We start from the raw sequence: 23,491 nt of genomic DNA on the forward strand, positions 1-23,491 counted from the left end.
TGTATACTCTACTGGTAAGCCAACTACTACAAACCTGACTGCCACAGGCAACAGGATTTTTCAAAATGGTGAAGTACTGGCCAAGTTCAGAACAAAGCTGAGCACAACCTTCTTCAATATATATACACTGGGGTTATATACCTAGAAAAGTCAGTATATGTTAAAATTTTACAAAATACACTTTGTATTCTAATTATGTTTCATTTAAAATTGTCCCACCGGCTACAAACCTCTTTTCCTGGCCTCACTCACTAAATGCCCTTCAATTATTTTGTCAACCAAACATACCCTCATAAACTTCTAGAACACTTCCTAGAAAACAGCATTTACCCTAATGAGAACCAAAGCTCTCAACAAGAGTACCAAATAATATTGGTACTCACACACACCCTGTGCCAAATAATAAATGAAAGAGTCTAGCTGATTTATGTTACACTGAACAGCTAGCTACAATGTAAGAAACTCACGAAAAAAAAAAGCATTGGGACACTTGGGTGGCTCAGTGGTTGAGCGTCTGCATTCAGTTCAGGGTGTGATCCTGAGGTCCCAGAATCAAGTCCTACATTGGGCTCCCTGCATGCAGCCTGCTTCTCCCTCTGTCTAGGTCTCTGCTTCTCTCTCTGTGTCTCTCATGAATAAATAAATAAAATCCTTTAAAAAAAAGAATATACAAGCATAACACAAACTACTGCTGATTTTAATGCTTATATTTTACCTTAGGATCATTAATAGTTTATATGAACTAAAACTAATAAGGGTGTTAAAAATTAGTTCTGAAAGAGACACTTAAATTTAGCTCTGCTTTCCAGTCAAAAGAAACTCTTAAACAATTTGAGTATCTGCTGCTTAAGTTGGTGAAAACTGAAGAAGAAAAATAAGGCAGGCAAACACTGACACTTGTGGTCATTCTGAGATTGCTAATTTGAAATCAGGCTAATTCTGCTTTGTAAGTTCAAGGAAAAGTGAAACTGGTTCATAAATCATCTATTGACTTCAAAGAAAAACTGTAAATTCTTAATGAACACAGTAATTTTTCTTCAAAAAAAGAAAACTAATATTAAACAGCCAAAAATATGCCATTTGTCCACATCTTTTATACAAATGAAAAAGATTTCATCTGATCTTAAGTCATAAGATTTAAACTCTAAGCAAACATCACTCTATGCAAAATTCTTGACTGATTAAATTAAAACTAAAGCTCGTCTCTAAATAACTATGCCAAATGGCATTTTTCAGAGCACTATGTTGGAAACAATACCTGATTCAAAACATTAAGATTTTTCTCCAGCACTGGAAAAAATAACTAGTTCTTCAGGTGAGCGCTGGCTGGAAAAAAAATTGCTTGCATTTAGGGGCCAATTACTCATACTAAAGCACAAACAGGAATGAAGACCAATGCAGGGAAAACCAGATTCATATCTCCTCTTCTCAAATTATTCAAGGATATTTGCTCATTCTCAGTGAATCACCTGCCATGGCTGAAGTGTTATCCCCCAGACTCTTTTTCTCCTTATTCTTCTCACCAAGGATATTTAGTTGAATTTATATAAGTAGTATAATTCCATAAAATGAATTATCTTTATTATTAGTGAGCAAATCTATACATGATTCATCATGTCATAATGACTCAAAAACTACAAGCCATAAGAATAAAGTAGTAATTACTTCTATACTCAATAGAAACTGAATTAGGAGGCACTACAAATTTTGTCTTTAAATTCTGCCTCCTGAGGACTATTGTAGACATGCCCAGGAAAACCCTAAAGCCAACCTGGACAGTTCTGGCCAAAACACACAGAATACTGTAATACCCTGTTTTTCCCATCAGGGGCGTGTTATAAGATTAAAAAGCAGACCTATGCAACTAAAAATTGTAAGACATTTTTAACTATAAAACTTAACAAAATAGCTGCCAGTTTCCTGAGTTTGATAAAGAAACCTGTCACATTTACTGAGAAAGTTTAACCATAGAATTCAGATGTTAAAAGAAACTAGACTAAAGGAGAACTTTCTACAAGCTTGCCTGTCATAAGATTTTTACAGTTTCTCTTGGCTAGAAACATGTAGGTTGCTAGAAAAAGTCACTAAAGAAACTTTTATCTTGTGTCTGCTCTGTTTTTCTGTACTTTATGTAAAGTTCTTAGCCAGTTTAACTTAAATTTAAGAAAGCAATGGAAGGTGTACCTAAGAATTTAAAGTAAATTCTGATTAAGTAGATAGGCACTTTTTTAGCTTCTAGGAGTTTCTTTTGCTATATTAACCCTTGCCCCATAGCAAGCATAGTTGAGACAATAGTCACTGGGAATTCAGGGGCTCAAACCAATACCGAGGGAACCATTAACTAGCAGGTTATGTGATGGAGCTCTCTTAATAACCAAGATCTATGATAAAATCCAGTGAGACACTAAAAAAGAGTCAAATCAAAAGAACAGCAAAAATAATAGTTTTACCCTTCCTAGAGAAAAGGTATGGAATGTGTCTAAATTATCTTTGTCTAACACATAATAAACGGTGCCGAACTACAAATATCAGCACACAGTAGTGGATCAATATGCATGTTTGACAAGTGAATATAATGAAAATATAAATATCCATTCATAATTCTATGAATGATTTCTTGGTACACTGTGTCAGTCCTATAAAAAAATTCCCACAATTTCTCCAACAGTGTTACCTAGTAAACTGGTTAAGAACAGAGCATAAAGAATTAGATAATCTTGCTTTAATTCCCAGATAGACTCTTACTATAATTAGCTGGTATCTGGGATAATTATTTACAACTCTAAGCACTGGTTCCTCATCTTTAAAATGGGTATTATGGGGATCCCTGGGTGGCGCAGTGGTTTAGCGCCTGCCTTTGGCCCAGGGCGCGATCCTAGAGACCTGGGATCAAATCCCATGTTGGGCTCCCGGTGCATGGAGCCTGCTTCTCCCTCTGCCTATGTCTCTGCCTCTCTCTCTCTCTCTGTGTGACTACCATAAATAAATAAAAATTAAAAAAATAAAATAAAATGGGTATTATGATAATGAAACTACTAGGAGGAAAAAAAGCCACTTAACTAGCTTAGGTAGGTTTAGCATGCAATCTGATTTTGGGTAAATAACAATCACTGCTGCTAGCTGTGTAGACAAATCCTATGTAAGGAATTACTGATAATTACTGATAAATATGATCTCCGAAAATCCACTTCTACTTTTGTAACATACATTGTTTTAAGTTAGCACTTTAGCACTGATTTCTACCTACCTTTAATATAAAAAAAAAGTAGTGAGCATGAAGTATGAGTAGATATAGGTACTAAATTAAAAACTGGCTTTCAATTTTGTCCTTCACACTGAACTAGGAAAAGCCAAAGTTCTACATCTTAAGTTTCCCATTTATAAAACTCTTAATATTCCTTCTAACATTTCTGGGAAAATTACATTCATTCCTTAAAAAAAGAAAAAAAAATCACAGGATTCCTTAAAGTACAAAAAATATTGTATCAGCTACACTAAAATACATGAGGACAAAAAGTTTTGATGTATTAGGGAAAGTGTAAACCCATATTTGATGTAACATATTTAACTGGAAAAGATAGGATGTATGAATTGTATATCTGACTACAAATATATAGCTCAAGTTCTAAAACCATAAATTTTTAGGCATTAATATCCCTGAAGTCTCACAGGAAAAACGGATAATTCAGGCAATTAAAAAAAAAAAAAAAAAAGACAACGTCCCAGTATTCTGCAGGAAAAAAGCAAGGTGCCCAGGAGACTAACCATACAATGAAATTATTCAGAGTATCTAGTTGCTTACCGAAAAATGTGCTTGGAGGCAAGTTAGTAAACAATCCTGAAATATTAGGACAAGTAAATATGATTAGTAAAACCTTACTATTCACCAAGAAGATTCTGTACAAGTGTGCTATATCCACTATCTCATTTTGTTGACTTCTATCATACATGTAATCTTAAAGAAAAGGAAAATAAAAAATAAAAGCTGACATTAAAAAGTGATTAAAAATAGTTTTGCTGTCTTCAAGAAGACTAGAAAACACATAAAAGCAAAAAATAAGTGGGCTGTATCTCACCATGTGCCATTAAATGATCCACTCCAGCTGATTTATAAACTCCAGAAAATTAGGGGTGGGGGTATATATATATTAAAAAAAAGGTCTGAGTCTTATCTTGATACTAGTAAATTGGAGCAATTTGAGAAAATGAACTTCAAAGGAAGGCATGCACTGAAGGGGTTAAATTGCACCAAATTACATACAAAAGCTTGTATTGCTTAGGTCCTATAAAATCATGTTAGAAACATGAAATCAACATCTAACCCTGAAACATTTAGAAAGCCTGTTCTTAAGCAAAAAAACAAAAAAAAAAAAACCAAAAAAACAAAAAAACAAAACAAAAAAAACAAAAGGAAAAAGGAAAATAAGGATAAAATAAAATTATAACTATTTCATAATCATCCCATTTTTATATTATGCACTTACACTTACATTGAATAGATATAATTTATCACACGAAGCAAAATCTCTTAAGGTTCTCCCTACCTTAGGTTTTTAGTCAAAATGAATGCAAACAATCACGTGGGATTCAGCCAAGCAGTGACGTTAAATTCTGCTCTGTCAGAGAGAGCATCTGTCAAGCCCACATTTAAACTGCTGCCTGCCTGTGCAGCAGCTGAGGAACCGTGGATTTCATATTATAAACTAAAACCCCAGTAAAACTGCTCAAAATCCTTCCTGCAGCTGACAGGCAACAACGAAAAAGAATCAAATCCTATTCTATTCCAATACAATCGCAGCACTACATTCTAGCTCTGGCTGCTTTACATTGCAGCTCAGTGTTATTACTAGAAATATGGATACTGAGAAGAGAATACAGCACTGCATTGTCCGGCCAGGAAAACAGCAGATGTAAAAAGCTTCAATGCATCAACTGTCGGCAAGAGTCAACAGTGCTCCGAATAGAGCGGACAACTACAGCTCTTTTGTTTAAAGAACAAGAAAGAAAATAAAAGAAAGGAAAAATCTCAGACGACCAGGACCCATATGAACAAGAAGGGTAACTCGAAGACAAGCAGACAGATGGACACTTTGGATACTGTGAAAAGCAATCGCAGGAGGCAGACTATTGGGGGATGTGCGCATGTTCGATAGCATCTTTTTTGCTGAAGTGATGGCGTGCCAAAAGTATTTTCAGTGGGTATAATCCTCTCCACATAAATGGCCTGACCAAGGAAGGTATGTCAATATTTTGTGTGTAATATTCATTTAAATGTCTGTTACCTTTTCATAGCCCCCGGAGGCACTAATATCTGATAAACAAGTTCATCTAGTTCACTGTCCTTGAAACTATGAAAGGGTTTCTAGATAAATGATTTTAAAATCTGTCATTGTTAAAGCTGTCATTGCTTTATTCAAGTAAGTATGTAGGTTGGAGTAAATATGGGTTGTGGATGTATAAAGGAGAGAAAAGGCAAATAGCAATAAGATTTGCTTAAAGGATTCTCTGAGAAATTAAACTTAAAAAAACTGTAGCCCTCTAAAGAAAACACAGCAAGGCTCTTATCAAATTAGGTCAAAATGAATTCTTATCTAGTAAATTAAAGTGATCTCTTAAAAATGGCTATCAAAAGAGACAATGCAGTGAAATTACATTAAATAGTATCAAAGATTATCTTAATATTAAGAGGTTTTTTAAAAGTCCTTTTAAAACAAATTACTAATACATAACAGCTTTCACTAACAAATCTTCCTTCCAAGACCCATCTCCCCAAATAAATATAACAAACACAATCTAAGAGTTTCAACAAATATTATTATTGAGCTATAAAAAGGAAAGCATTTGCATAGGATCATATAAGGTGGTATGAGTTTTGTACACAGCACACCACACAGTAGATTTGTATGTTATTACAGTGTCCGTGAATACAACTTTAAACAAAGAAATATCAATACTTGGTAAAAATTCCCCACTTGAAAAAGTGAGCTTTCATTTTAAGCAACTGACTGATTCTAAATGATCAAACATAAGATTATTCTTAGTGATAATTTTTAAAGTGAAATTCAAAATAGAATAAAAAAAGATATAAAAATATTCATGAACAGAAAAACAAGGACAAAAAATTAAATATAAATGTAGCTACTGCGCTTCTAGGCTATATTAATATGTACTAACAAACTACCATCATGGTATGTGTGTGCAGGGCAGAAATAAACCGAATAAACTATTTAAACAGCAATCACAGAATAGCAACTCATGGCTCAGGAACTCAAATATATTCAAAATTTTTTTACAGATCTATCACAGATCCTGATATTTGCTCAATCTCACAACACAACTCAATAACCTATTATTTAATAATCACAAAAGGCAAACATTTTAAAGGCATACGTAAGTATTCCATTCTGAAATTAAGATTAAACAAGTTTATCAGGCCTTATTATTATTACATCTCAACATCAAGTCTCACTACCATACCATGAATTTTTATTCCACTATAGAATGAAGTCAGATGGTATTAAATTAAAAAATACCATTAAAAATACAGTTGTGAAAAATCTCAAGTCTCTCTTAGAGCCCTTTCTCTTAATGTTAATAGCACCAATTAAGCATTTTTATAAGCTAAATATCTCAAAAGCACAGAATTTTGTTTTATTCAAGCACCACTAAAATCTAGGACTGTTCCAACAGACTTAAGATATCAACACTTTTAAAAGCCAAATTATAAAAACAGTTTGTGTCAGAGATAGAGAATGAGTATGTGAGAAGTAACTAAACATTTCACAATAACAGTCTCTTCATGAACTTCAATTCGTAAGATGTAAATACACATTAGTAACTTGAAAAAATTATCACAAAAAACCCTAAGAGCTAAATCAAAGGTATTTCTATGCTGAAAATGTAGAAGTGCAAATTGTTTAGACTGCTACAATATTTTAACTTTGTCATGTTCCTACTTTTTAAGAATTAAAACACAACAGGCAGTGACTAGAGAATAATTTTAACATTTAATAAAAGGAAAAACAGTAACTTTAATTTTACTTTCTTTTTAACAGAAAAACTATGATGAATACCTGAGAACCTTTTTAATAAAGAAAATTTTAAAGCTAGACACATGCACTTCATTTATCAATGGGAGATTACCAAATGAGTATACATGAATTTAAAGTCTGGGAAGCTTAATACTTACAAATATACAAATAAAATTTAAATTAAGATGCTTTTCCATCACCTATTGCTACAAATCATACAGGACCATAAGCTATGTATCTATGCTAGATTACAATATATAATAATATGCTGTTTTCTGTAACATGGAAATATTTCAGAGATATTTCAGGTATACTGCTTTCATAAAAATATCACAATTTATTAGTACGATATTTACCTTCATTCTTCAGTCATTTCACTCAAAAATATGACCTTATATTTATTGCTTCTTAAACTATTGAATGTGTACTTTTAAAAGATGTAACTGATTGGATTCCAACCAGATACCAAACATATATCAACAAAAAAGGTAACAAATTTAACTTAGCTTTGAATGTTTCAAATAGATTACCAAATAAATGTAAAAAGTAACTTCTGTTTCTTTTAAATTTATACACATAACCCTTATATCTATGGCCTCTCCATGGAGAGGAAAAAGAATTGTTACTATTTATCCAATATTTCATTTGAAAATATAAGCTTAGAAAGAGTTTCCAGGTCTAAACAGAATGGACAACTATTTTTAAGTACAGGAAGGGAAAGATTGAGTTTCTAAATCAGAATGCTCAGCTTATTTGCAGTTCAGCTCACAGCAGAACTGTTTTGCTGGTACAGTGAACAGCCTTGGTCTTTATTATAGTAATGTGAAATTAAAATTCATGTAAATAGAGCCTAATAAATAGCAAACTAGGTTCTATGTTTTTAAAACCCCAAATTTAAAAAAAAATCACAGTTTGTATCTCACACAATGATTGAACAATTTTTTATATTTGAGAACCATAACTTCTAAAAGTACTACATAATTTCAGATACTAGAAATTATCAAAAGCTGGCGCCTTTACTATCATACTGTGGACATTTGTTCAAATTCCCACCTACTTGCTCCTCCTAGTGGCTCCTGCTAGAATAGTACTTTCATTCATATATGTCTAACCCTTTCAATTTTCAAAATTCTTCATATATGTCTAACCCTTTCAATCAATTTTCAAAGTTCTTCATACTATATATAAGTTCTATAATTATTCAATTACATGACAGCCTCCATGTAAATACAATTATTTTTCCAAAACATTAAGTTTCATGTCAAAGTTAAGCAAATTTGGCATTAAGCATGAATATCTTAAATCAGAGGCTACACAAACACACAGGTATAGGTATACATGCACAGAATTTTTAATAAACACTCCTACATTAAATATTTTAATTGACTAGTTTTATTTTGCTTAAAGAAATAATTTCCACAAAACAAATTTGAAAAAATTAAAATTTATGAGTCCCCTTCTTAACAAGTTTTTTTTCTATTAATAGAACAAGTTACAGCTCTTATCACCCACCTCAACCCTTACATCCTGATCCAGAAAAACTAAGAACTGAAAAACATGAAAACATGAACAATTTGTGCTATGCACTGAAAAACCTTGTTCAAGGATAACACCACCAGTTTTTAATATGTAGCATCATGAACCTCCCATACTTACATTTCATAATCTCTTAAAAATCTAAGTTTCTAAGTGTCATGCTACCAGAAGTCCTAAAAATGTAACAAATTGTCTCTACAAACAAATGTAGAACACAGCAAAACTCAAGAATCTTTTAAAATGCATTTTGTAAACTTTTAATTTTAAATACCTAGTGCCTATACTTTGTAAGAAACCTGAAAGGACTATTCAAAGTAGTTCTTTGTTTAATTCTAACATGGAGATATGTGATAGTTTTCCGTCAAGGCCAAAGATAATTAAGGATAATTAGTTGCTATACTTTAAAAATCAACCTTAAGCCTAACTCAGGCCACTGATCTTCTGAATACATCTTAAAATTAGAAAGAGTATTTGAAAATGTTCATCATTTATTACTGTCTTAAAATCCTGCACTGAAGTTACTGGACCCTGAAAATTAATTTTGACAGGTGCATCTTCTCATTGACTTTCTCAACACAGTAGGGGCCAATGGAAACATGCCAAGCAGTGTACTGTGACTAACAGAACTCTGCCATAATCAACCTTGCACCGTCTGTCCCACAACTGATACATGACCATTTTACAAAAAAGGCCGCTGACTGTGCACCATACCACCAATGGTATGTCAAATCAATTTTAATTAATGTCAATAAATTTTCCATCTGCTCTCAGGCCTTCTTACATGGCCTTTCTCAGGAATCTAGTAACATTCTTCTCTTCCACATGCATACAACTTTTAAATCTTTAACTCAGGTCAAAAGTGCAAACGACTAGAGCTAGCTACTTAGACAATGAAATAACTGGAAGAAAATTAATCCATCACTTCTCTCCTTACAGTGCTTATCCGGTTCTCAGTGATGCTTTGTTACCAAGGATATACAAATTTTAAACTTCATTCCTGGGTTATCATATTTTCACAACTTAAAAAATTCGTATTTGTCCTAATAATTAACATCCAAACTCTCTTTTCAGGCAGTTATGTAATATTTAGCATTTTGTAAATTTTTATGTTTCATCTTTATAGAATGACTGCATGGGAGACAACCTGGCCGAATTAAAATATGATTACCAAAGAATAGTATTGATTAAAAAGGAAACATTTTCAGCCACCAGTAGTATCTCATATCCCATTTCTGGATATTTACAACATGCTTCAGTGGAGGAGAAGACATTGCTGCTTTGCAAAGATGAGCTGGAATGCCAAGAGGTCTCTGTTCCGTACACATCTTATTGGTGTACTTTCTCTAGTGTTTCTTTTTGCTATGTTTCTGTTTTTCAACCATCATGACTGGCTGCCAGGCAGAGCTGGATTTAAAGAAAACCCTGTGACATATACTTTCCGAGGATTTCGTTCTACAAAAAGTGAGACAAACCACAGCTCTCTCCGGAACATTTGGAAAGAAACAGTCCCTCAAACTCTGAGGCCTCAAACAGCAACTAACTCCAATAACACAGACCTATCGCCACAAGGAGTTACAGGGCTGGAGAATACACTTAGTGCCAATGGAAGTATTTACAATGAAAAAGGCACTGGACATCCAAATTCTTACCATTTCAAATATATTATCAATGAACCTGAAAAATGCCAGGAGAAAAGTCCTTTTTTAATACTGCTAATAGCTGCAGAACCTGGACAAACGGAAGCCAGAAGAGCTATTCGGCAAACATGGGGCAATGAAAGTCTAGCACCTGGTATCCAAATCACACGAATTTTTTTGTTGGGCGTAAGTATTAAGTTAAATGGCTACCTTCAACGTGCAATACTGGAAGAAAGCAGGCAATATCATGATATAATTCAACAGGAATATTTAGATACATACTACAACTTGACAATTAAAACACTCATGGGCATGAACTGGGTAGCAACATATTGTCCACATATTCCATATGTTATGAAAACTGACAGTGACATGTTTGTCAACACTGAATATTTAATACATAAGTTATTGAAGCCAGATCTGCCTCCCAGACATAACTACTTTACTGGTTACCTAATGAGAGGATATGCACCTAATCGGAACAAAGATAGCAAATGGTACATGCCACCAGACCTCTACCCAAGTGAACGCTACCCTGTCTTTTGTTCTGGGACTGGTTATGTTTTTTCTGGAGATCTGGCAGAGAAGATATTTAAAGTTTCTTTAAGTATCCGTCGTTTGCACTTGGAAGATGTATATGTAGGGATCTGTCTTGCCAAGTTGAGAATTGATCCTGTGCCCCCTCCCAATGAGTTTGTGTTCAATCACTGGCGAGTTTCTTATTCAAGCTGTAAATACAGCCACCTAATTACCTCTCATCAGTTCCAGCCTAGTGAACTGATAAAATACTGGAACCATTTACAACAAAATAAGCACAATGCTTGTGCCAATGCAGCAAAAGAAAAGGCAGGCAGGTATCGCCACCGTAAATTACACTAGAGAAGACAATTTTTTTTCAAATGTGCAATCTGTAAAATATTGCTAAAAGCATGTATAGTTAAAACTGATTACATCCATAGGACAAGCTTTAGTTAAAACTCATCACATAAAGGAATTCAAAAATTATTTTTTTAATTTCTGAAGGTAATTCTTAAAAATACAACATTATATAACAAAACGTATCCCAAAAGAATCTATTAAAAAAAAAAAACTGTGTAAGGGGATTCTGTGTATTAACATGCAATAACAAGCATGCAAACATCAATGGTTCAAGGCTTTTGTTAGGGGCCAATAAGATGTATTTTGCATATATTTTCCTCATAAATTTTAATTTAAGAAATGGAGACAGTCAAAAGACCATTTTAGATTCAGTTTTTCATTTTAACATATAATTAAATGTAAATAAAACATTACTGTCAATCTTAAGGAAACTTTGTAATTGTGCAAAGGACAAACTTTCTGACCTGACTATTCTAGGGTTCTAAAACTATATTCCATGCAATAAGATTTAGTTAAATTACTCTACAATTTATAAAGTTCAGATGTTTCATCAATGCAATTCTCATTTAAGTATTCACACCTTTTAAAAACTGAGATATTCAGTTTCTTTTATTAGTACATATATCGAGGGAAATTATTTTGACATGATGTGATAAAATGTGAAAAATCAATGTGTCTCAGGCTCAAGTTTTTATAAGAAAACAAAAAGTAAATGTTTCAAAATAGACAGTCTGTTTCCTAGTTGGTGTTAAGGGCCACGCTAGTATTTCAATGAGTTATTCTATTAGATCAGTTATGCACTCTTAAGGAGTACTACCACTTAACTTCAAGGGTATCGTAAAAATATATCATGTTCCTCTAACAGAAGCAGAAGTAATTACTTAAAGGCAAATAGAGAATGTACTGTTGAAAAAAGATACAGGACAAAGAGTGCAGCAGCAGTTTCATTCAATACATTTTTAAGATGCATGTCTGCCAAACTGCAACATATGGGAAGTTTATTTCCTGACAGCAGGTGTACACATGCCAATACTTAATCATTTTATGGCGTCTACTTCTTTCTCGGAGTGCCAAGTTTACAAACCGGCAGTTTTTAATTCGGTAGATGACAACTATTCTGTGTCACCAACTTCAAACCTTTTTTGGGAGGGGTGGGGGAAAACTACAAATGTTTGACAAACACTTGATTCTAGGATGACAATGTATACAATGCACTTTTACCAAGTTTTTAATAAAAAAAAAGTAAAAAAAAAACTTTACTGAGTGTTACAGTACAAATATTTTCACAGTAATTTTGTTTGGCTCCATTACAAATTTTAAATATCAAGAAATAGTAACCCACTAAGTATAAAAGTTTTTTTATTTCATAAAAGTATGTAAAACTTAATCTAATGAAGATTTTACTTATCTTATTTCTAATGACATTTTTATCCTTGATTCTATTCTGAAGAGATATTACATCAAAACAGAACTGTTATGATTGTTATTAACATTCAGAATCACAGAAACTGTTTATGTACTTATTACTTAATATGTTGGAATTCTATTTACATGGAATTTATCTCCCATTTTCTATTCAGTAATCGAAGTATTCTATTTTACATCAAGTAATTTTGAAAGCCAAGCTATGTAACATCCCCAACTCTTGGTTAAGTCCATTTTTCACTTAACTTATTCAATAGAATTATAAAAAGACTAAAATTACTAAATGGGAAACTTACTAAATAAAGGTCACACGTAAAAGGATAATACCAAATTAGATAAGTCTGATGAAAGACAAATATAATCCTTTCTTCAATGTAAAATAATTCTCATTTATTTAATTATTATTTATTTATTTATTTGTTCTCTCACTATTTACCTAAATTATGATTACAGTGCAGGATCTTTAAATATAGATTTTTTCCTTCTGGAAAAATTCAAGTTTAAAAAGTTGACTTATGAAAAACAACACAACTAAATTCCACCCAGCTTAGACATCAATTTCAAATCATTTCAATATCCCTGAGAATACTATCTTGAGAACTGATAGTAAGCTGCTAACATTGAGTTCTCAAAGAACACTAGATCAAATAATAAAGTTTCCTACTACTGCTAAAAATCTTTATTTTAAAATAAACATTCCATTAATTTATTTTTGACCCTTCACTCTCAATGTGCAAGATTAATTCTTCAGAAAATATGAATTGTGGGATCCCTGGGTGGCGCAGTGGTTTAGCGCCTGCCTTTGGCCCAGGGCGCGATCCTGGAGACCCGGGATCGAATCCCACGTCAGGCTCCCGGTGCATGGAGTCTGCTTCTCCCTCTGCCTGTGTCTCTGCCTCTCTCTCTCTCTGTGACTATCATAAATAAATAAAAATTAAAAAAAAAAAAATTTAAAAAAAAAAGAAAATATGAATTGTTATTATGGTATCTCAACATCTCACTCAAGTATTAACTGTGCCTTATTAATGCCCAGTACTATGCGATTTTATAATTACACATGAAAATATAATTTTAAATATATGTACTGCATTTGATCAAAGAAAAAATTCAGGAACTATATAATCTTTATGCTCAAAGTGTTATGTTAGGGGATAAAAATATTTTAGGGGATAAAAATATCAAAACTTTCAATAGTTACACTAGTTCATTTTCATCAAGATTACAGGTGATTAAATTCTAATTTGAGCAATTTAAATTTTTCATCTCTTTGTATACAGCAGAATCATATAACTTCAACTGGAATCTTACTGATATCTATTAACCAAAAGCCCTATGAAAATAATACAAACAACAGCAGCAGGAACTATTTACTGATAGAGCATACACTATATGCCTGGTACTATGTTAAACCACTTTACATACATGACCTCATAGAATCCTGACAAATAACACTAAGAGACAGGAAAGGAAGATTCATGTAAGAAGTTAAATAACTAAGATCACACAGCTAATAAAAATGCAGCAGGGTTCCATCTTTAAGACCATGTTCTCAACCACTATGTTATCTACTATATATTTTACATATGACACCTGCTATAAGGTCTAAAGAGCTATGGCCTGTCCTCTATTCTACTATTCTCTGATTATTCTTCATCTTTTGCCAAGTAAAGCTTCATAACCATTTTCTTACACTGGGGGGCTACCTGATATTAGGTACAAATAAAGAGAAGGGAAAAGAGAAGAAATCTGATCCCTCCGTTATTTTTCTTTTCCATTTCAATTGCCCACAATTTTCCTAAAACCTTAGGAAATCTTAAGCATTACAGCTTATCTCTTGCTTCTTTGGGCACTCATACATCTGTAAACAACAGGCATGTTCAGTGAGAAATTCTAAAAGATGCCTATCTGAAGCACAACTGGGTCATTTCTAATAGACAAAAGTAGCACTGTATTTATTCAGTCTACTGTTAGTCACCTACTGTTTTGGAATGAGGTGGTAAAATCCTTTTACCAAGTTGATTTTAGGTTTGGGGTTTTGCTTCCCCCCCCCCCTCTGGTTTTTACTGTTCAACTATAAATTTTGACTATTAAATTAACATAGGTTTAAGAAGACAAAAGAATATCGCTACTATGCATACATTTCTAATATATACCTCACACAAGAGTATCAGTTTATCACTTAAACATTACTCCCAGAAGACAAGTAATGCACACAGACACCAAAAAGTGACCGTTTGAGTTTTAGGAAGAAACCTGTCCTGCATTTGTCACAAAACACACAAACACACCCTCCTCTAAGTATGATGTAGCTCTAAATCTTACTACTTTCAAATACAATGTGTCAGAAGAGAAAGAAAATATTTCTGTATCTTTAGGAGGAATTGTTTTCTCTCCCTTTACCAAAGCAAATGTCGGAGCTAAAGGACAACTGGAGCTGAATTAATCGCTTCAGTTTGTTTATTAATCTAATTATTCCAACTTCTAAATGGATTCTACAAATTCTAAAATGTATCTCACTTTCATCAGTATCCTAAATACTGAAAAACAATAGGTCAAGGGCATCATAAAAAAATATTAAATAACAGAAAACCGTTAACATCATATGTAACAGCCTGAACTCATGCTTTTAGGAGTTTTTAAGTAAATAAAACACACAAATTTATAAGCAGAATAAAACTACTTAAAGGTGTTTTTCATAATTAAAATGTATTAACAACATATTAGATAACAGAGAACATGAGATTTTGATAGCAATGAGAATATTTTTTTAGCAATGAGAATTTTCAAACATACTGAAAGTTTGAAACAAGTTAATAAAAACATATTACAACAAAAAATTATTTAAAGGCATTTGATAAAACCGTTTCCACTTATGATTTAAAAAATAAATACTAACTTAAAATTTATACTAGAAGAAATTACCAGAAGCCATAGCCAAAATCTAATTATCAGACAAAATTAAGAATAGAAATAAAAATGCTCAGTAAGCCCATAACTAGACATGTTTTATGGTTTAACAATAGTTTTCAAACTAATTTGCTCAGGTGTCTCAGTAATAATTAGTAACACCAGGAGACTGGTGTTCTAGAGTCCTGCCCTCACTTTAATACAACTACACTCTCATGTTTAATACGAAAAGATTCCATGTCAATTCATTTGAAAAGAGTTCTCATTTTTTCATTGAGAACTACCTCAATGATTCTTGAACTGAAATGTAACTACAGAAAAAAGAAAAATATATATATTTGCTCATTATACAGCACCCAACAGATCAACGCAAAGAATAAAAGGAATTCATATAAGCAGTCAAAACCAAGATTAAAATAGTAAAACAAGAGTTTTACACACAATACATATAAACATATATATATTATATATATATATAATACACAAACTAGTATACAATACACATGGTAGTATATTCACAAAGGTTAACAATTTAAAAATACGGAATATCACAAGTAAGGAATTCTATGGAGAAAACTAAACTTACTGGGAGGTATAAAAATTCTGACAGTGTAAGAATAGATCATTTTTTTTAATTAACAAGAATACCTACTTTTAAAAATGGCCATTCTTCCCCAATTAACATGTTTTCTTCAGCTGTACTTTCTAAATATTCTAGGGAAAAAACTGTTGTAATATACAGAGTCAGTGTAATCCCAATCAAATCTTAAAAAATATTTTTAAAAGTTTTTAGTGTGTGTGAGTGGTATTCATAATATAAAGTTAGTATGGAAAAAAGGTATCAGTACCTAAGAAAATATTGAAAATGATCTTAAAGAATTTACTATAAAGCAACAATAAAAAAATAAAATAAAGCAACAATGATTTTAGTTTATATTAGCATAATGGTTAGGTAGTTAAATCAAGAAAGAAAAAAAAAGACTTGAAAGAGGGCCTAACATTTATAGTAACCTTACAAGCACATTAGAATATTCCATTACTAAATAGAGAAACTGGCTGATGTCTAGAATTTAATGTTTAAGATTCAAGTCACATCCTATACCATTACAGAAATAAACTCCAGGTGGAGCAAAATAAGTACAATACACACTGTACTAATACTTATCAAACCTACTACATGCCAAATATTGTCAAGCATTTTAATGAGGGACTATGGGGACAGCTTTATTGATCAAAGAATAAAAAAGAAATCAAATAGAGGGAACAAAATCAAGGCAGAAAAAGGTAAACGATATTCACTCTACATAAAACCAGCATTTGCCATAAACAAAATTAAGACAAAAGGTAAACTATAAATTGAGAAAATATGTATAACTGATAGTAGGGTAAGAGTCCTGATACAAAAAGAATTCTTACAAGTAAGAAAATAGGCTTGATATATAAGGAACTCTTACAAGTAAGAAAATACCAATTTATTTCAAAAGATTTCTGACCATAAGCCAGAAGTAAATCACAAAGAAATCATCCATTAAGGTAAAATATATTCAGCCTCACCAGTAGTCATATAAACACACTTAGAAACTAGGTCCCATCTTTATTAAAATGGAAGATATTTTTTAAAATAATAGTCTATGCAGGTAATGAAAATGAGAAAGTCCGTCACCAAAAGCAGTATGTAAATTGGTACAGTTTCTGAAAAGCAACTTAAAAATTTTTAACAACAAAAGGGTAACAAGACCTTTTGAGCCATCAGTCCACAATTAAAAATCTATTATAAGGACATAATCGATCATGAAAAAAAGTTTTGAATTTCCAAAAGAGATTAAACAAACTGCTAGTTATATAATGGAATATTACTGTCATTCAAAATTAGGATTGAAAGACTATTTAATAGGAAAACACTCATACTCTATTAAGCAAAGACAAAAACAAAACAAAACACAATGTAGTATGGTTCATATTCCGAAACAATACACATTCCACCACTACCCCCCAAAAAAACCCCCAGAAAATGACTGTTAAAAAATAAATGTGATTCCTGGAAAACGGCAAAATGGGTATTTTCTTCTTCCTATTTTTTCTGTATTTTTTCATCTTTCCAGGTTTAAAATTAATGAAAAATGAAGTCATTAACATGCTAATGAGCATCATATCAAAGTTTATACTATATCTTGCATTAGCACATGTTCACTAAAGCTACTCTAATAAATTTTAAACATTTTTAAAGAACATTCTAGAATTATACATGAAAATAAAAATTTTAAATAAAATAACCAGACTAGAAGACCTCTGGGATACTTTTCTCAATTATTTAAACATTTTTTGAGAGCCTACAATCTGCAAGGTATAGACACTATGACGATAACCTGTAAGATATGGTCCATCTTTAATAAATGATACCTGGGTACTAGACAGTCATAAGAAAAAAGAATTAATCTGTTCTTCAAACATATATTAAAATAATTTCCAATCAGATCAAAGATCTAAATGTAAATAATGAAACAAATTAGTTCTATAGGGGGAAAAAGTGAATTCCTTTGTAACTTGGGAAAAAAGTTCAACATTCAACGTTTCTAAATATAACAAAATCTTGAAGTGGTAAGAGATTTATAAGTGTGATTACAAAAGATTTTGAAAGAAATCCTTTCATGGCAATAAAAACATCAGCAAATACAGAAGACAACAATCTGAGAAAAGATAGCTGTAACCTTTAAAAGTTTAATAACCCCAATATATTGAAAAGATACAGAGATCAAAAAAGAGAGACCAACATTCTGATAGAAAAATGGGAAAAAATATTAGTTTACAGAGAAAGAAATGATATGATCCTTAATCATCATCAACCTTATTGGGAATGCATACAAAAACCAGTAAGAATCCCTTACTCGCCTATCAATTATTATTTATTCTCAAGGATATCACCATAAAAAGGGTTGATTGGTTTTCCACACAGACACACAAGCGTATGCATACACATTTGGTAGGAGGAGGGTAGATAAAAGGATGAGCGAGAATTATGGGTAATCCTGAACATTAGAAAAGAAAAACAAGAGATTCAGATCTGGATAACCATTATGCCTCTACAAGGGGAAAGTAGAAAACCATCTTTAAAAATCAAGCCTGCAAAAGCTCTGGCTTAGGATGGATGTAAAAACACAGAACATAGACTAAAGAGGAGCTGCTTATTAAGCATTAAAAAGAAAAAGGTTATAACAGAAGTATCAAATTTGAGTGCTACCATATATAGTTATTCTTAAACTCTACTCCTTTAGAAAACTGGAGTTCCATCCACCGAAGATGGTATACTCCTTTAAAAAAAAAAAAAAATCATGATCTTTAAAAAATTCTGCGGTAAATTTCCTCTGGAAACCTACTTCGACCCTCAATTTAGAAAGTTTAGGAAGACTTTCAATCAAGGTAGCCTGCCTTGCACTGGTCAAGCTATCAAAGACCCTCTCTTCTAGTAATTTGAGTCCTAAGGGAAACAAACATACAGACACACACTCAGGCATGCATATGCACACAGAAAAAATGACTGGAGCTAACTCACTGGAACTTCAGTACCCTGAAGGAATTATTCATTAACTCTTGCTACTCAGATACACAGAGCTGCTATGGTTCCTATCCCTTCTATCACTTGGTTCTCTGATTTTATAAGCTTGCCCATAATTTTCCAATACTTTTTTCTTTGCTTCAGTATGACTCAATTTTTGCTTGTAACAAAGAATCCTGACAGCAATCCTACCACTAACAAATTCTGAAGTAGCTCCTAGCTCCTATGATGATTCCATAATGCTCTCTGTAAGACCATGCCCTCTGTGGGTTCTGCCACCTGAACAAATCAGGAATGCAAAGGGATCCCAGAACAACTTCTCTGTTAAAGAAAACAGGCTAAGGGGTGGCTGGATGGCTGTCAGTTAAATGTGTGACTCTTGATTTCAGCTCAGGTTATGATATCAGGGTCCTGGGACTGAGCCCTGCATTGCACTCAGCAGGGACTCTGCTTTAGTATTCTCTCTCCCGCTGCCTCCCTAAAATTAATAAATCTTTTAAAAAAGAAAACAAGTGAATTGTTTATACCTGTTCATCATCCATATCCATGATCAAGCCTCGAAAGAGCAACAAAGTAGTTTTCTGCATATAACAATATAACTGAGACTATGTTGCTATAAATACCTTATTACTAAGGGCTTTTAGGACATGGTTTCCTAAAATTATAGCACGATGAGAGCAAGCCAATACATCTGGAAAATAACAAAAACTGACTGCCTGAACCTGATACACTGTAAAATGCTGTCTGAGTTCACAAACTAATGACGAGGGAGGACAGGACTATCCCATTTCACAGATGCTATTTAAAATTGCATTCCTGGGATCCCTGGGTGGCGCAGCGGTTTAGCGCCTGTCTTTGGCCCAGGGCGCGATCCTGGAGACCCGGGATCGAATCCCACGTCAGGCTCCCGGTGCATGGAGCCTGCTTCTCCCTCTGCCTGTGTCTCTGCCTCTCTCTCTCTCTCTCTCTGTGACTATCATAAAAAAAAAAAAAAAAAAAAAAATATTAAAATTGCATTCCTTTATCAAAGATCTGTCTCTTGACAAGGTAAAAAACAAACAAAAACAAAAAACAGCTACATCCTGGTAGGTTTATTTAAGAGAGAGAAGAGAATAAATGACTCCTCTACACTGAAGAGAAAAAAAACTGGTATCTGAGCAAAACTAATTTTTACAAAAATAAAATGAATTTTTAAATCAAACTTCGTAAGTAGTAATTCCAAATTTAAACTATTTATATATCTAAGTGTCTATAAGTACACCCACATTTAACAGTATGTTTAAACTGAAGTTATCTTCTCTCCTCTCTAAATGTAACTTAATACCTTTTCATCATTTCATGTCTCAGTGAAAGGCTATCCCCAGTCAGTGGCCACATGAAGCATACCGTGTCATTCTTGCCACTTCCTTCTGTTATCACCATATCTATCTAACCTCAAAACCTAGATTCCTAATGGAATCCATCTACTTTTCTTCATCTTACTCCTCTGGTACTTAAAATGAGTATCTCTCACTTGGCCCTGCAATACCTTCACAATTGGTTTCCTTGTATTCATGCTATGTTTCCCATACTACAGCCAGAATGGAACTTTAAAAACAAAACAGTAGGGGCACCTGGGTGGCTGAGTGGTTGAGTGTCTGCCTTTGGCTCAGGTCATGATCCCAGGGTCCTGGGATCGAGTCCCACATCAAGCTCCTCAGGGAGCCTACTTTTCCCTCTGCCTATGTCTCTGCCTCTCTGTCTCTCTCATGAATAAATAAAATCTTTAAAAACAAAACAAACCCTAGAAGTTATTCACATCATTCCAGTGCTTCAAAGGCTTCCCAATGTTCTTAAGGTAAGACCAAAATCCCCCAAATCCTTGGCCAGCTACAAGATCCATAAATGGGTCTCTTCCTTGCTAATAATCTTTCTGCCTAATCTTCTGATTCCATTTGTGCCTTCCATTGTGCCTTCCACTTTATTCTGAAATTACCTCCTTCTTCCTCAAGATTAATTTTAAAGGCAATAAACAACAACAAAAAATCCTAGACTAGAAAGTGAGTTGAAATCTGACTCAATAAAACCCCCCTTTTTTGGCTTAAAGCATTTCTATCTTATTTGAAAGGAAATCTTTTGAATACCAAATCAATCCCTAAGGAGGGAAAAAACAAAGACACAAAAATAAAGACAAAGATTGATTAGAGCTGATGCTTAAAAAGGGGGCGGTGCGAGGGGGGGACAGGTAAAACCACAAGAAGACTTGTAGCACATATTAAAAATTATGGTTGCATCCTTACAATAAAGGAAATCCATTGCAAACACAGCAATATTTGGGAAAAAAGAAAAGCTGAGGCTAGTTCATGTCTAATGACCTGTATGTTATCTGTTTTCGAACGTTAACATACTGTTCACTGTTTTGGCTACAACGTGAAGTTCTCTGCAGCTCTTGGATCTCACCTGATTTGCACTGGTTTGCATTCTTCTGTCATAAATTATCCTCAGGATACCTGAGTAAGTACGTGTACTCTCTGAGACTTTGGATATTCCAAAACGTTCTTTTGCCCTGACATAGTAATGCTACCTTGAATGTGTGTCCACATATGAAGAACATATTGAAGAGACATATGAGTGATAAGAGAAGAGCCATTATGAGACTACTGCATAGTCCTGGAAAGATATAAAAATAGTTTGGAGCAGAAGTATGATAGTGACATGAGATAAAAAATTTCAGAGATGCTGGGAAGTAAGTCAACAGGCCTTCATGATGTCTAGAAATTGGGAGTGAGGAAGAGGGAAAAAGGTGGCAAGGATGCTGCCTAAAATCCTGGTCTGAGCACTGAGGAGATAATGATGCCATGTTTATAGAGAGAAAAAACACTGTATGAGATCCTGATTAACATAGGAAGACATAGTAAAGGGTAATCAAGAAATCTATAAGAAAAAAAAAGAAATATATAAGAGAACTGTGAAGTAGAACTGAGGGTCAATATATTTCTAAAGCATCAATGACAATAATAATTTTTAACTACTACTCTGCATAAGAATGGAAAGTTACTAAAAATACAGTGTATAGTATGAGCTTAGAAAACATTCATTAATTTAATAAAGACTTTTCAAACAACATCTCTGTGTCAGGTACTCTGTTCTCAGAATTAGGGATAGAGCCAGAAAGAGCAAGAACTACTAGAAAGCAAGAAAGATATGGTTCCTACCTTCAGATCCTCATATTCAAAGAAAGTCATCAAAATAAACAAAACAAGATTATTAGGAAAAAACCTGGAAGCCTTCCTGAGAACGTGACCAGTGAACTAAGATGTGAATTATGAGTAGCCAATCTTATTAAGAGCAAAAGAATGATTAAGGAAAAAAGAACTGCAAACACAAAAGCCAGGAGGTTGAGAAAAATTCGCCAAGTTTGCAGAAAAACAGAAAATAAACAGTAAAACAGAATTGTAGCCAGGACCTTAAAACCTTTTATAGAGTAGGGGAGTGTGGATCCTTATCTGGATGGGGGAAAAAATAAAATTGCAATTTTATTTTTACCAACGTCTAAAAGAAATTAACATTTCCTTAAACCACAGTACTATTAACACGGGCATGACTTTATCACCAAAAGAAATCTCATGCTTTGCTATCACATTACACCTGTTACAGATATCTTGAAATATTATGTATGCTCACACTTTAAAACTCTGGCATTTATTAGATTTTATCACTAGATTTTATTATATAATCCATTAGAGAAGCACAAATTACCATGCCATAAATTTGTATTTTTAAAGTCTCTTGATTATCTTCTTTCAGTACAACCAGTCTTCTTTATCTTATGTATTTTATTTTATACGTTAAAAATATTATTCACAGAGAGAACTCCTACTATTCACTAGTCTACCAAATGAGTCCATGCATAAAAGACAATGACCTCTAATGTCCGGGGGTGGGGGGAACCCCAACAACTCACAATTCCTAACAACTAAATGGAACTTTTGGTGCTTGTTTGGATCCTATTTCCAACGAATGAACTACAAAAATCATTTTTCAAGAAAATCAAAGAAAATGGAAAATGAAATGGTTATAAGAGGATAAATTATTTTTTGGCAATGCACAATAATGTCTCTACAGCAAAGTAAACAGTATTTTTTTAGAAGTGCAAAGTATGTAGGAACAATGTCTAGATTTTGCTTTATAATACTTAAGGGAAAAAAGGAGATACGGAACAGATGAAGAATGGTTTAAAAATAATTATAGAAATCTGTGTGATGGACAGAGAGAAAACCATAGGCTATTTTCTCTAATTATATTTATGTTTATAATTTTTCATAATTAAGGGGGGGGAAGGTTTCACCAATTGCTTTGCAAAAAGAAGTCCCCAGAAGGAAAAAAAAAATTTACAAAGAAGCACTGTCTTTGGAAGGACAAATTAAGAAAGATGCCCCTTTCTCCAGCCTGATGATATCCTGGACTAGGTCATCTGATATGATGAGGGTACTACAAGCTAACTAGGATTTTCCCCCATGATATTCAGGGAAGACAGCAGCATT

At 33.1% G+C, this 23,491-nt stretch overlaps 2 protein-coding genes across 10 annotated transcripts in view; one reads left to right on the forward strand and one right to left on the reverse strand.

The window, feature by feature from the left end:
• CDC73 (cell division cycle 73) overlaps window positions 1–23,491 on the reverse strand; it is a 253,926-nt gene that overhangs the window by 179,240 nt on the left and 51,195 nt on the right. The window lies entirely within an intron of this gene.
• On the forward strand, window positions 707–22,073 carry B3GALT2 (beta-1,3-galactosyltransferase 2). The gene is made up of 2 exons (XM_025421035.3): window positions 707–5,237; window positions 9,691–22,073. The coding sequence occupies exon 2, from the start codon at window positions 9,815–9,817 to the stop codon at window positions 11,081–11,083; it is 1,269 nt and encodes a 422-aa protein (XP_025276820.1). The 5' UTR covers window positions 707–5,237; window positions 9,691–9,814; the 3' UTR covers window positions 11,084–22,073.

Source organism: Canis lupus, chromosome 38 (genome assembly GCF_003254725.2).
Source record: "Canis lupus dingo isolate Sandy chromosome 38, ASM325472v2, whole genome shotgun sequence".
Classification (NCBI taxonomy): Eukaryota; Metazoa; Chordata; class Mammalia; order Carnivora; family Canidae; genus Canis; species Canis lupus.